Source organism: Rana temporaria, chromosome 4 (assembly GCF_905171775.1).
Source record: "Rana temporaria chromosome 4, aRanTem1.1, whole genome shotgun sequence".
Classification (NCBI taxonomy): Eukaryota; Metazoa; Chordata; class Amphibia; order Anura; family Ranidae; genus Rana; species Rana temporaria.
Window position 1 is genome coordinate 481,498,123 of NC_053492.1, and position 15,709 is coordinate 481,513,831.

The 15,709-nt window shown below is 51.1% G+C and overlaps 1 protein-coding gene across 1 annotated transcript in view; it reads right to left on the minus strand.

Annotated features, from left to right (window-relative positions):
• LOC120935803 (phosphofurin acidic cluster sorting protein 2-like) overlaps positions 1-15,709 on the minus strand; it is a 133,183-nt gene that overhangs the window by 93,085 nt on the left and 24,389 nt on the right. Inside the window, 1 exon segment of the mRNA XM_040347865.1 lies at positions 12,287-12,529. Within this exon segment, the coding sequence (XP_040203799.1) occupies positions 12,287-12,507 (221 nt within the window). The 5' untranslated portion in view covers positions 12,508-12,529.

Here is a 15,709-nt window from a genome sequence, read left to right on the forward strand (position 1 = left end):
GGGAGTACTGAGAGTATAGTACAACTTTCACCGATACTACCGGGGGAGTACTGAGAGTATAGTACAACTGTCACCGATACTACCGGGGGAGTACTGAGAGTATAGTACAACTGTCACCGATACTACCGGGGGAGTACTGAGAGTATAGTACAACTTTCACCGATACTACCGGGGGGAGTACTGAGAGTATAGTACAACTGTCACCGATACTACCAGGGGAGTACTGAGAGTATAGTACAACTGTCACCGATACTACCGGGGGGGAGTACTGAGAGTATAGTACAACTGTCACCGATACTACCAGGGGAGTACTGAGAGTATAGTACAACTGTCACCGATACTACCGGGGGAGTACTGAGAGTATAGTACAACTGTCACCGATACTACCGGGGGGGAAGACTGAGAGTATAGTACAACTGTCACCGATACTACCGGGGGGGGTACTGAGAGTATAGTACAACTGTCACCGATACTACCGGGGGGAAGACTGAGAGTATAGTACAACTGTCACCGATACTACCGGGGGGAGTACTGAGAGTATAGTACAACTGTCACGATACTACCGGGGGGAGTACTGAGAGTATAGTACAACTGTCACCGATACTACCGGGGGAGTACTGAGAGTATAGTACAACCGTCACCGATACTACCGGGGGGAGTACTGAGAGTATAGTACAACTGTCACCGATACTACCTGGGGGAGTACTGAGAGTATAGTACAACTGTCACCGATACTACCGGGGGGAGTACTGAGAGTATAGTACAACTGTCACCGATACTACCGGGGGAGTACTGAGAGTATAGTACAACTGTCACCGATACTACCGGGGGAGTACTGAGAGTATAGTACAACTGTCACGATACTACCGGGGGAGTACTGAGAGTATAGTACAACTGTCACCGATACTACCGGGGGGAGTACTGAGAGTATAGTACAACTGTCACCGATACTACCGGGGGGAGTACTGAGAGTATAGTACAACTGTCACCGATACTACCGGGGGAGTACTGAGAGTATAGTACAACTGTCACCGATACTACCGGGGGAGTACTGAGAGTATAGTACAACTGTCACCGATACTACCGGGGGAGTACTGAGAGTATAGTACAACTGTCACCGATACTACCGGGGGGGAGTACTGAGAGTATAGTACAACTGTCACCGATACTACCGGGGGAGTACTGAGAGTATAGTACAACTGTCACCGATACTACCGGGGGAGTACTGAGAGTATAGTACAACTGTCACCGATACTACCGGGGGAGTACTGAGAGTATAGTACAACTGTCACCGATACTACCGGGGGAGTACTGAGAGTATAGTACAACCTGTCACCGATACTACCGGGGGAGTACTGAGAGTATAGTACAACTGTCACCGATACTACCGGGGGAGTACTGAGAGTATAGTACAACTGTCACCGATACTACCGGGGGAGTACTGAGAGTATAGTACAACTGTCACGATACTACCGGGGAGTACTGAGAGTATAGTACAACTGTCACCGATACTACCGGGGGAGTACTGAGAGTATAGTACAACTGTCACCGATACTACCGGGGGAGTACTGAGAGTATAGTACAACTGTCACCGATACTACCGGGGGAGTACTGAGAGTATAGTACAACTGTCACCGATACTACCGGGGGAGTACTGAGAGTATAGTACAACTGTCACCGATACTACCGGGGGAGTACTGAGAGTATAGTACAACTGTCACCGATACTACCGGGGGAGTACTGAGAGTATAGTACAACTGTCACCGATACTACCGGGGGAGTACTGAGAGTATAGTACAACTGTCACCGATACTACCGGGGGGAGTACTGAGAGTATAGTACAACTGTCACCGATACTACCGGGGGGAGTACTGAGAGTATAGTACAACTGTCACCGATACTACCGGGGGGAGTACTGAGAGTATAGTACAACTGTCACCGATACTACCGGGGGAGTACTGAGAGTATAGTACAACTGTCACCGATACTACCGGGGGAGTACTGAGAGTATAGTACAACTGTCACCGATACTACCGGGGGAGTACTGAGAGTATAGTACAACTGTCACCGATACTACCGGGGGAGTACTGAGAGTATAGTACAACCTGTCACCGATACTACCGGGGGGAGTACTGAGAGTATAGTACAACTGTCACCGATACTACCGGGGGAGTACTGAGAGTATAGTACAACTGTCACCGATACTACCGGGGGGAGTACTGAGAGTATAGTACAACTGTCACCGATACTACCGGGGGGAGTACTGAGAGTATAGTACAACTGTCACCGATACTACCGGGGGAGTACTGAGAGTATAGTACAACTGTCACCGATACTACCGGGGGGAGTACTGAGAGTATAGTACAACTGTCACCGATACTACCGGGGGGAGTACTGAGAGTATAGTACAACTGTCACCGATACTACCGGGGGGAGTACTGAGAGTATAGTACAACTGTCACCGATACTACCGGGGGGAGTACTGAGAGTATAGTACAACTGTCACCGATACTACCGGGGGGAGTACTGAGAGTATAGTACAACTGTCACCGATACTACCGGGGGGAGTACTGAGAGTATAGTACAACTGTCACCGATACTACCGGGGGAGTACTGAGAGTATAGTACAACTGTCACCGATACTACCGGGGGGAGTACTGAGAGTATAGTACAACTGTCACCGATACTACCGGGGGGAGTACTGAGAGTATAGTACAACTGTCACCGATACTACCGGGGGAGTACTGAGAGTATAGTACAACTGTCACCGATACTACCGGGGGGAGTACTGAGAGTATAGTACAACTGTCACCGATACTACCGGGGGAGTACTGAGAGTATAGTACAACTGTCACCGATACTACCGGGGGGAGTACTGAGAGTATAGTACAACTGTCACCGATACTACCGGGGGAGTACTGAGAGTATAGTACAACTGTCACCGATACTACCGGGGGAGTACTGAGAGTATAGTACAACTGTCACCGATACTACCGGGGGAGTACTGAGAGTATAGTACAACTGTCACCGATACTACCGGGGGAGTACTGAGAGTATAGTACAACTGTCACCGATACTACCGGGGGAGTACTGAGAGTATAGTACAACTGTCACCGATACTACCGGGGAGTACTGAGAGTATAGTACAACTGTCACCGATACTACCGGGGGAGTACTGAGAGTATAGTACAACTGTCACCGATACTACCGGGGGAGTACTGAGAGTATAGTACAACTGTCACCGATACTACCGGGGGAGTACTGAGAGTATAGTACAACTGTCACCGATACTACCGGGGGAGTACTGAGAGTATAGTACAACTGTCACCGATACTACCGGGGGAGTACTGAGAGTATAGTACAACTGTCACCGATACTACCGGGGGAGTACTGAGAGTATAGTACAACTGTCACCGATACTACCGGGGGAGTACTGAGAGTATAGTACAACTGTCACCGATACTACCGGGGGAGTACTGAGAGTATAGTACAACTGTCACCGATACTACCGGGGGAGTACTGAGAGTATAGTACAACTGTCACCGATACTACCGGGGGGAGTACTGAGAGTATAGTACAACTGTCACCGATACTACCGGGGGAGTACTGAGAGTATAGTACAACTGTCACCGATACTACCGGGGGAGTACTGAGAGTATAGTACAACTGTCACCGATACTACCGGGGGAGTACTGAGAGTATAGTACAACTGTCACCGATACTACCGGGGGGAGTACTGAGAGTATAGTACAACTGTCACCGATACTACCGGGGGGAGTACTGAGAGTATAGTACAACTGTCACCGATACTACCGGGGGGAGTACTGAGAGTATAGTACAACTGTCACCGATACTACCGGGGGGAGTACTGAGAGTATAGTACAACTGTCACCGATACTACCGGGGGAGTACTGAGAGTATAGTACAACTGTCACCGATACTACCGGGGGGAGTACTGAGAGTATAGTACAACTGTCACCGATACTACCGGGGGAGTACTGAGAGTATAGTACAACTGTCACCGATACTACCGGGGGAGTACTGAGAGTATAGTACAACTGTCACCGATACTACCGGGGGAGTACTGAGAGTATAGTACAACTGTCACCGATACTACCGGGGGAGTACTGAGAGTATAGTACAACTGTCACCGATACTACCGGGGGAGTACTGAGAGTATAGTACAACTGTCACCGATACTACCGGGGGGAGTACTGAGAGTATAGTACAACTGTCACCGATACTACCGGGGGAGTACTGAGAGTATAGTACAACTGTCACCGATACTACCGGGGGAGTACTGAGAGTATAGTACAACTGTCACCGATACTACCGGGGGAGTACTGAGAGTATAGTACAACTGTCACCGATACTACCGGGGGAGTACTGAGAGTATAGTACAACTGTCACCGATACTACCGGGGGGAGTACTGAGAGTATAGTACAACTGTCACCGATACTACCGGGGGGAGTACTGAGAGTATAGTACAACTGTCACCGATACTACCGGGGGGAGTACTGAGAGTATAGTACAACTGTCACCGATACCACCGGGGGAGTACTGAGAGTATAGTACAACTGTCACTGATACTACCGGGGGAGTACTGAGAGTATAGTACAACTGTCACCGATACTACCGGGGGGAGTACTGAGAGTATAGTACAACTGTCACCGATACTACCGGGGGAGTACTGAGAGTATTGTACAACTGTTACCGATACTACCGGGGGAGTACTGAGAGTATAGTACAACTGTCACCGATACTACCGGGGGAGTACTGAGAGTATAGTACAACTGTCACCGATACTACCGGGGGAGTACTGAGAGTATAGTACAACTGTCACCGATACTACTGGGGGAGTACTGAGAGTATAGTACAACTGTCACCGATACTACCGGGGGAGTACTGAGAGTATAGTACAACTGTCACCGATACTACCGGGGGGGAGTACTGAGAGTATAGTACAACTGTCACCGATACTACCGGGGGAGTACTGAGAGTATAGTACAACCGTCACCAACACTACCGGGGGAGTACTGAGAGTATAGTACAACTGTCACCGATACTACCGGGGGAGTACTGAGAGTATTGTACAACTGTCACCGATACTACCGGGGGAGTACTGAGAGTATAGTACAACTGTCACTGATACTACCGGGGGAGTACTGAGAGTATAGTACAACTGTCACCGATACTACCGGGGGGGAGTACTGAGAGTATAGTACAACTGTCACCGATACTACCGGGGGGAGTACTGAGAGTATAGTACAACTGTCACCGATACTACCGGGGGGAGTACTGAGAGTATAGTACAACTGTCACCGATACTACCGGGGGAGTACTGAGAGTATAGTACAACTGTCACCGATACTACCGGGGGAGTACTGAGAGTATAGTACAACTGTCACCGATACTACCGGGGGAGTACTGAGAGTATAGTACAACTGTCACCGATATTACCGGGGGGAGTACTGAGAGTATAGTACAACTGTCACCGATACTACCGGGGGGGAGTACTGAGAGTATAGTACAACTGTCACCGATATTACCGGGGGGAGTACTGAGAGTATAGTACAACTGTCACCGATACTACCGGGGGGTGTACTGAGAGTATAGCACAACTGTCACCGATACTACCGGGGGAGTACTGAGAGTATAGTACAACTGTCACCGATACTACCGGGGGGAGTACTGAGAGTATAGTACAACTGTCACCGATACTACCGGGGGAGTACTGAGAGTATAGTACAACTGTCACCGATACTACCGGGGGAGTACTGAGAGTATAGTACAACTGTCACCGATACTACCGGGGGAGTACTGAGAGTATAGTACAACTGTCACCGATATTACCGGGGGGAGTACTGAGAGTATAGAACAACTGTCCCCGATACTACCGGGGGGGAGTACTGAGAGTATAGTACAACTGTCACCGATATTACCGGGGGGAGTACTGAGAGTATAGTACAACTGTCACCGATACTACCGGGGGGTGTACTGAGAGTATAGCACAACTGTCACCGATACTACCGGGGGGAGTACTGAGAGTATAGTACAACTGTCACCGATAATACCGGGGGAGTACTGAGAGTAGAGTACAACTGTCACCGATACTACCGGGGGAGTACTGAGAGTATAGTACAACTGTCACTGATACTACCGGAGGGAGTACTGAGAGTATAGTACAACTGTCACCGATACTACCGGGGGAGTACTGAGAGTATAGTACAACTGTCACCGATACTACCGGGGGGGAGTACTGAGAGTATAGTACAACTGTCACCGATACTACCGGGGGAGTACTGAGAGTATAGTACAACTGTCACCGATACTACCGGGGGAGTACTGAGAGTATAGTACAACTGTCACCGATACTACCGGGGGAGTACTGAGAGTATAGTACAACTGTCACTGATACTACCGGAGGGAGTACTGAGAGTATAGTACAACTGTCACCGATACTACCGGGGGAGTACTGAGAGTATAGTACAACTGTCACCGATACTACCGGGGGAGTACTGAGAGTATAGTACAACTGTCACCGATACTACCGGGGGGAGTACTGAGAGTATAGTACAACTGTCACCGATACTACCGGGGGAGTACTGAGAGTATAGTACAACTGTCACCGATACTACCGGGGGAGTACTGAGAGTATAGTACAACTGTCACTGATACTACCGGAGGGAGTACTGAGAGTATAGTACAACTGTCACCGATACTACCGGGGGAGTACTGAGAGTATAGTACAACTGTCACCGATACTACCGGGGGAGTACTGAGAGTATAGTACAACTGTCACCGATACTACCGGGGGAGTACTGAGAGTATAGTACAACTGTCACCGATACTACCAGGGGAGTACTGAGAGTATAGTACAACTGTCACCGATACTACCAGGGGAGTACTGAGAGTATAGTACAACTGTCACCGATACTACCGGGGGGAGTACTGAGAGTATAGTCCAATACTACTGATACTGTATTATCACTGACGCAGTATTGGGGGATCTGAGTAATAATAATGATTATCGGGGGAGGGGTTTCGTCTCACAGGAGTATTATGAAGTAATTATTTGAAGCTGGGACACCCCCTCCCCCCCCCCCCGGTCACTAATCTGGCAGCGCACGTCTGAAATCCGGTAAATGGTAAACAGACGGATAATCCTGATTAACAGCTACAAATCTGGGAGCTGCTCGTGTGTCAGCAAGGACATATCGGCCCTCAGGGGCCCGCTGCCAAGAGGGCGGAGCCTCAGCAGAGAGGTCCATAGGGATCTACTTCAATGAACTGCGAGCGTGACATTGACTGCTGATTGGCCGTCTATCTGAGAGACAGTCCCGGGCCCCAGGACCCCCCGGCCTTCTCCCCAACCTGGTCCACATCACAAGACTCTCTGCAGCAATTCCCGGTACCTGATGGGACCCCAAACCTGGAACAATACAAGGGGAGGAGGAGCCTAGTAATAATGTGTGACTGTGGGGGAGGGGACATTAGAGAGTCGATCTTTTGTAAAATCTTACAAACATAAAATCCGATTTCCATAAATACAAAATAAATAAAATGATATATAAAATAAACAGCCCTGAAATATTCAAACCAAGACCTATTATTATAATGCACAACAAAGCCCCTCCCCCAACTAAACACGCCCCCAGGCTAAGAAACGGTCACACATGTAACCCGCGCATGCGGCCTTTTTACAAAAATCTGATCTTATAGAAAAATCTAGGGGGAGGTGAAAGGACAGAAAGAAAAGCCCCACCCCCCGAGACTGACAGACAGCAGATACGGGGACCTGATATTCCTCCACGCCTTTGTCCTGGCCCCCGGCCCCCACCCGTCCTTCTCAAGCCCCCGAATCTTCCCAACCTCACCCAGAATGTCGTGCCCCACCCCCTCCACAGGAAGGACTTTTTTCCCCGAATGGAAACCTGACACCGCGCATTCCATGTGAAGCAACGGACTACTAAACTAACTAGAAAAAGTGTCTCGAGATCAAAATCCCGATGAGTCTCAAAAGCCCCGTAGGACCATTCCGCATAACTCAAGGGGGAAAAGAAAGGGATACCCAGAGCCCCGCCCACCCGCTTATAGACTTCTATAATGAAGGGGCACTGAAGCAAGAAATGGTCCATCGTCTCCTCCAGCCCACTCCACTATTGGTTCTCCACAGAGCGATGCTTCAAGTTGCCCTTCACTTAGAGTCTCCCCTGGAAAGAGAGCAAGGCCAAATCCCGACAGTTTAAAGGGATTCTCTCCAGATTGATGAAATGCAAACCCTCCCTGAAAATAGGGCCTGGGCAACCCCTCAAGGCCAGCGGCTCCCTAGAGGCAGATTCAACAACCCTCCTCTCCAGGGCTTTCCTAGGAAGAGACTTCATTTCCCCCGTCGCCACTGCCAAAGCGTTTTCAGACACAGAGAAACATAAGCCGGGAGCTCACCATGTCGGACCCTCAGGCTCTTCACTGCCCCCCATTCTCCCAGCTTCTCAGAAAAGGACTAAACCAGGACTGAATAATACCGACCTACCCAGGCGGTTCCTTTGCCAGCATGTTACCCCCATCAAATCACTGCCCGCAGCTATTACCTTTTGTACGACCACCCCCTCCCTATAGAATGTAAGCTCTATGAGCCGGGCCCTCCCACCCCCTATAGAATGTAAGCTCTATGAGCCGGGCCCACCCCCTCCCTATAGAATGTAAGCTCTATGAGCCGGGCCCTCCCACCCCCTATAGAATGTAAGCTCTATGAGCCAGGCCCACCCCCTCCCTATAGAATGTAAGCTCTATGAGCCGGGCCCTCCCCCTCCCTATAGAATATAAGCTCTATGAGCCGGGCCCTCCCATCCCCTATGGAATGTAAGCTCTATGAGCCGGGCCCTCCCACCCAGGCCCTCCCACCCCCTATATAATGTAAGCTCTATGAGCCGGGCCCTCCCACCCCCTATAGAATGTAAGCTCTATGAGCCGGGCCCTCCCACCCCCTATAGAATGTAAGCTCTATGAGCCGGGCCCTCCCACCCCCTATAGAATGTAAGCTCTATGAGCCGGGCCCTCCCACCCCCTATAGAATGTAAGCTCTATGAGCCGGGCCCTCCCCCTCCCTATAGAATGTAAGCTCTATGAGCCGGGCCCAACCCCTCCCTATAGAATGTAAGCTCTATGAGCCGGGCCCTCCCACCCCCTATAGAATGTAAGCTCTATGAGCCGGGCCCACCCCCTCCCTATAGAATGTAAGCTCTATGAGCCGGGCCCTCCCACCCCCTATAGAATGTAAGCTCTATGAGCCAGGCCCACCCCCTCCCTATAGAATGTAAGCTCTATGAGCCGGGCCCTCCCCCTCCCTATAGAATATAAGCTCTATGAGCCGGGCCCTCCCATCCCCTATGGAATGTAAGCTCTATGAGCCGGGCCCTCCCACCCAGGCCCTCCCACCCCCTATATAATGTAAGCTCTATGAGCCGGGCCCTCCCACCCCCTATAGAATGTAAGCTCTATGAGCCGGGCCCTCCCACCCCCTATAGAATGTAAGCTCTATGAGCCGGGCCCTCCCACCCCCTATAGAATGTAAGCTCTATGAGCCGGGCCCTCCCCCTCCCTATAGAATGTAAGCTCTATGAGCCGGGCCCACCCCCTCCCTATAGAATGTAAGCTCTATGAGCCGGGCCCACCCCCTCCCTATAGAATGTAAGCTCTATGAGCCGGGCCCACCCCCTCCCTATAGAATGTAAGCTCTATGAGCCGGGCCCACCCCCTCCCTATAGAATGTAAGCTCTATGAGCCGGGCCCACCCCCTCCCTATAGAATATAAGCTCTATGAGCCGGGCCCTCCCATCCCCTATGGAATGTAAGCTCTATGAGCCGGGCCCTCCCACCCCCTATAGAATGTAAGCTCTATGAGCCGGGCCCTCCCACCCCCTATAGAATGTAAGCTCTATGAGCCGGGCCCTCCCACCCCCTATAGAATGTAAGCTCTATGAGCCGGGCCCTACCCCTCCCTATAGAATGTAAGCTCTATGAGCCGGGCCCTCCCACCCCTCCTGTATTGAACTGTAATTGTGTTGCCCCTCCTCTACATTGTAAAGCGCTGCGTAAACTGTTGGCGCCATATAAATCCTGTATAATAATAATAATGTTACCAAGACCATACCTAGGCGGCCCATATGCCTGGGAAGGTCGGTCACAGACCACTTAATGAGGTTCAGGTTGTTCCCCAATAACAACTGGAAGAATCATCTGTAGATCTTCACATAGAGAGACACGGGCAAAACACAGACAAAGCCGGGATCAGGTACCTTCTAATCGGGTCAAGCCTTTCCCTGAGATGCCCTGTACACACGATCGGACCGATGGACCGTTTTCATTGGACGAAACGATCGTGTGTGGACCCATCAGTTTTTTTCCCATCGGTTTTAAAATTTCCGTATGGTTAAAAAACCGATAGAAAAAAACGATTGTCTGTGGGGAAATCCATCGGTCAAAAATCCATGCATGCTCAGAATTAAGTCGACGCATGCTCGGAAGCATTGAACTTAATTTTTCTCTGCACGTCGTTGTGTTTCAAAACTTTAATTTTCTGCTGGTGCCAGTGGCTCTGATAGGCTTTCCGAGTACAGCCCTAGTCTCCCGGAAGGTCTATCCTCGGAATGTAAGGGGGGTGCGTTCCTTGGATAAGACTGACGGCCGTTTCAGCCAATCAGGTTCCCGGATTCTGGTTATCAGGAACCTGATTGGCTGAAGCGTCACCAAGGCGGAAGAAAACATCGAGGGAGGACATGGAAGCAGAAAGGTAAGTGCATTTTACAGGGAACAGCGGCGACAATGGGCACAGTGGCAACAATTAAAGGGCACAGTGGCAACAATTAAAGGGCACAGTGGCAACAATTAAAGGGCACAGCACAGTGACATGCACAGTGGCAACAATGGGCACAGTGGCAAAAATTAAAGGGCACAGCACAGTGACATGCACAGTGGCAACAATTGGCACAGTGGCTGTGTTTGATGGCATGGCACAGTGGTGACAATTGATGGCACAGTGGCTGCGTTTGATGGGCACAGTGGCTGCGTTTGATGGCATGGCACAGTGGTGACAATTGATGGCACAGTGGCTGCGTTTGATGGGCACAGTGAGGCTGCAATTTTTTTTTTTCCGTTTGCGCCCCCCCAAGAATTTTGAGCACCAGCCGCCAATGGCTGGTGCTCTGGGAAGGTGTCCGAAGCTCAAAGCCTTCGCCTTCCTCTCCCATCCAGAAAACCTCACTCTTATCCTGATTGATCTTTGAGCCTCAGCATACCGCGCCATTACTGAGACCCCCTCCTCTGTGCCAGAGATGAAAACAGACATGTCATCAGCATAGGCCACAACCCTGAGGCCTTGTACTCACGGCGGGACATGTCCGATGAAAACGGTCTGCAGACCGTTTCCATCGGACATGTCTGGCCGGGGACTGCCCGGGGACTTCTGTTCGATGGCTATACACACCATCGAACAGAAGTCCGCGCGTAAACAATACGCGGGGCGTGTCCGCGGTGTCGACGCGTCGATGACGCGGTGTCGCCGCGACAATGACGCGCCGGCGTGGGCGGCCTGCCTTGAAAATGCTTCCACGCATGCGTCGAAGTCATTCGACGCATGCGAGGGATGGCGGGCGGCAGGACATGTACGGTAGGTCTGTACAGACGACCGTACATGTCCGGGCAGACAGGTTTCCAGCGGACTGTTTTAAAGCAAGTCGGGGAAACAGTTGTCTGCTCAGAAACGGTCTGTCAGACAATTGTTTGCTGGAATCCTGTCCGCACGGCCGTACACACGACGGAACATGTCTGCTGAAATTGGTCTGCGGACCAGTTTCAGCAGACATGTTTGGTCGTGAGTACGGGGCCTCAGAGGAGGCGCACCAGGAATACCCAAAGGCACTCGCTCTCTTATCTCCTGATGAAGGGATCGATTGTAAACGCGTATAGAAGAGGACTCAAAGGACACCCCTGATGCACACCGAGCCAACCATTTACAAGCATAAAGCTTACAGCCCCCCCCTGTACAAGGTCTTCAGACATTAGAGTGTAAGCTCCTCTGGTGCAAGGACTGATGTGAACAGTCCTATGTTCCTTGTACAGCACTGTGAAGCATGTCGGTGTTATATAAATATGGGCAAAAAATAAAGAAGAGGGTGTGCTGTTGAGTTGTGTAAAAAGTTGAGCTGAATAACGGACGTTCCTGGGAATCTTTCCCTAGAATGAGTGATAACGTGAAGTACTTCAGTAGACACAACCTGGACATACCTGGGCACACAGCTGGGGGAACATCTGTCCACCTCCCACGTAGCAAACAGGTTCATGGGCACCGGAGGAGTGCTGGGTCCCTCAGGTTTTGCCATGACTACTCCCCCAGTCAGACTAGACCCCACATCCATCCCTCGACTGAGGCACAACGATGGGTTCCCCCCATTCCCGGAAAGGCTCATTGCAGTGCTGACAAGCACCCCTCCACCTCTGTCCACCATGGTTTGCTCCACCTCTAGGAACCTGTAAAGGAAAAAGAAAATGGCAGCCAGGAGGAGATCATGGGACACAAATACCCCTACTGGAGTCACCAAAATCCTACAGAACCCCATCTACAGCAAACTGATTCACTGGGAACGTCTACCGACTCTTTCTATGACGTGAGAGAACCTGGAGCCACCAACTCCTCAGTAATCACTTATTCTAGAAGTCATAGAGCAACCCTTCCCCTCCAGAATGATGGTGGAGTCATTAAAATGGTTCTTGGGACATTAGAATGGGCTCAGCTAGGGACACGCTGAGCTCTGGTGACATCACTAACCTAAAATATTCTACACCAGGCCTTAGAAGAGGGTGCCATGACACATGTGCCATCCCGGGCAACATTCAATTACTCATCCTTGACCAACACAACATGAAGGAGCCCACAGATCATCCCTCCCACATGGTCATCCCTCCCACACATCATCCCTCCCACATGGTCATCCCTCCCACACAGTCATCCCTTCCACACATCATCCCTCCCACATGGTCATCCCTCCCACATGGTCATCCCTCCCACACATCATCCTTCCCACATGGTCATCCCTCCCACATGGTCATCCCTCCCACACATCATCCCTCCCACATGGTCATCCCTCCCACACATCATCCCTCCCACACATCATCCCTCCCACATGGTCATCCCTCCCACACATCATCCCTCCCACATGGTCATCCCTCCCACACATCATCCTTCCCACATGGCCATCCCTCCCACACATCATCCCTCCCACATGGTCATCCCTCCCACATGGTCATCCCTCCCACACATCATCCCTCCCACATGGTCATCCCTTCCACATGGTCATCCTTCCCACATGGTCATCCCCCTCACACATCATCCCTCCCACATGGTCATCCTTCCCACATGGTTATCCCTCCCACACATCATCCCTCCCACACATCATCCCTCCCACATGGTCATCCCTCCCACACATCATCCCTCCCACATGGTCATCCCTCCCACATGGTCATCCCTCCCACACATCATCCCTCCCACATGGTCATCCCTCCCACATGGTCATCCCTCCCACACAGTCATCCCTCCCACATGGTCATCCCTCCCACATGATCATCCCTCCCACATGGTCATCCCTCCCACACATCATCCCTCCCACATGGTCATCCCTCCCACATGGTCAACCCTCCCACACATCATCCCTCCCACATGGTCATCCCTCCCACACATCATCCCTCCCACATGGTCATCCCTCCCACACATCATCCCTCCCACATGGTCATCCCTTCCACATGGTCATCCTTCCCACATGGTCATCCCTTCCACACATCATCCCTCCCACATGGTCATCCCTCCCACACATCATCCCTCCCACATGGTCATCCGTCCCACACATCATCCCTCCAACATGGTCATCCCTTCCACATGGTCATCCTTCCCACATGGTCATCCCTTCCACACATCATCCCTCCCACATGGTCATCCCTTCCACATGGTCATCCTTCCCACATGGTCATCCCTTCCACACATCATCCCTTTCACACATCATCCCTCCCACACATCAGCCCTCCCACATGGTCATCCCTCCCACACATCATCCCTCCCACATGGTCATCCCTCCCACATGGTCATCCTTCCCACATGGTCATCCCTCCCACACATCATCCCTCCCACATGGTCATCCCTCCCACACGGTCATCCCTCCCACATGGTCATCCCTCCCACACGGTCATCCCTCCCACATGGTCATCCCTCCCACACATCATCCCTCCCACATGGTCAACCCTCCCACACATCATCCCTCCCACATGGTCATCTCTCCCACACATCATCCCTCCCACATGGTCATCCCTCCCACATGGTCATCCCTCCCACATGGTCAACCCTCCCACATGGTCAACCCACCCACATGGTCATCCCTCCCACATGGTCATCCCTCCCACATGGTCATGTACTGCCCAGACGGAAGAGCAAGGAGCTCAGTGAACCAGCCACCAGTTGAGGAGATACAGTACATATGACCTCCATTGACACTGGAGTTGGATAGAATCCGAGGCTCGTTAGCTCGTGGTAAAGTACAATGACAAAGTTGGTTCCAATATTTTCCAGCATCGTAGTTCCATGAAAAGTCACTTTGCAGTAAAGATAATTATGGTGGAGATATTCTCCAATTCATGTATTCTAAGTCTAAGTTCTGTTTACACACCAACATGGCGGCACCGGGAGGTCAGGCTGCTAGATGTCCTGTACATGATACCATAGAAACACCGGGAGGTCAGGCTGCTAGATGTCCTGTACATGCTACCATGGAAACACCGGGAGGTCAGGCTGCTAGATGTCCTGTACATGCTACCATGGAAACACCGGGAGGTCAGGCTGCTAGATGTCCTGTACATGATACCATAGAAACACCGGGAGGTTAGGCTGCTAGATGTCCTGTACATGATACCATGGAAACACCGGGAGGTCAGGCTTCTAGATGTCCTGTACATGCTACCATGGCAACATCGGGAGGTTAGGCTGCTAGATGTCCTGTACATGATACCATGGAAACACCGGGAGGTCAGGCTGCTAGATGTCCTGTACATGCTACCATGGCAACATCGGGAGGTTAGGCTGCTAGATGTCCTGTACATGCTACCATGGAAACACCGGGAGGTTAGGCTGCTAGATGTCCTGTACATGCTACCATGGAAACACCGGGAGGTTAGGCTGCTAGATGTCCTGTACATGCTACCATGGAAACACCGGGAGGTTAGGCTGCTAGATGTCTCCATGCATGTTACCATGGAAACACCGGGAGGTTAGGCTGCTAGATGTCTCCTTGCATGTTACCATGGAAACACCGGGAGGTTAGGCTGCTAGATGTCTCCATGCATGTTACCATGGAAACACCGGGAGGTTAGGCTGCTAGATGTCCTGTACATGCTACCATGGAAACACCGGGAGGTTAGGCTGCTAGATGTCCTGTACATGCTACCATAGAAACACCGGGAGGTTAGGCTGCTAGATGTCCTGTACATGCTACCATGGAAACACCGGGAGGTCAGGCTGCTAGATGTCTCCATGCATGTTACCATGGAAACACCGGGAGGTTAGGCTGCTAGATGTCTCCATGCATGTTACCATGGCAGTACTGGGAGGTTAGGCTTTAACAGTCCTGTATATATGGTACCATGGCAGCAACAAGAAGTGTTCAGGAC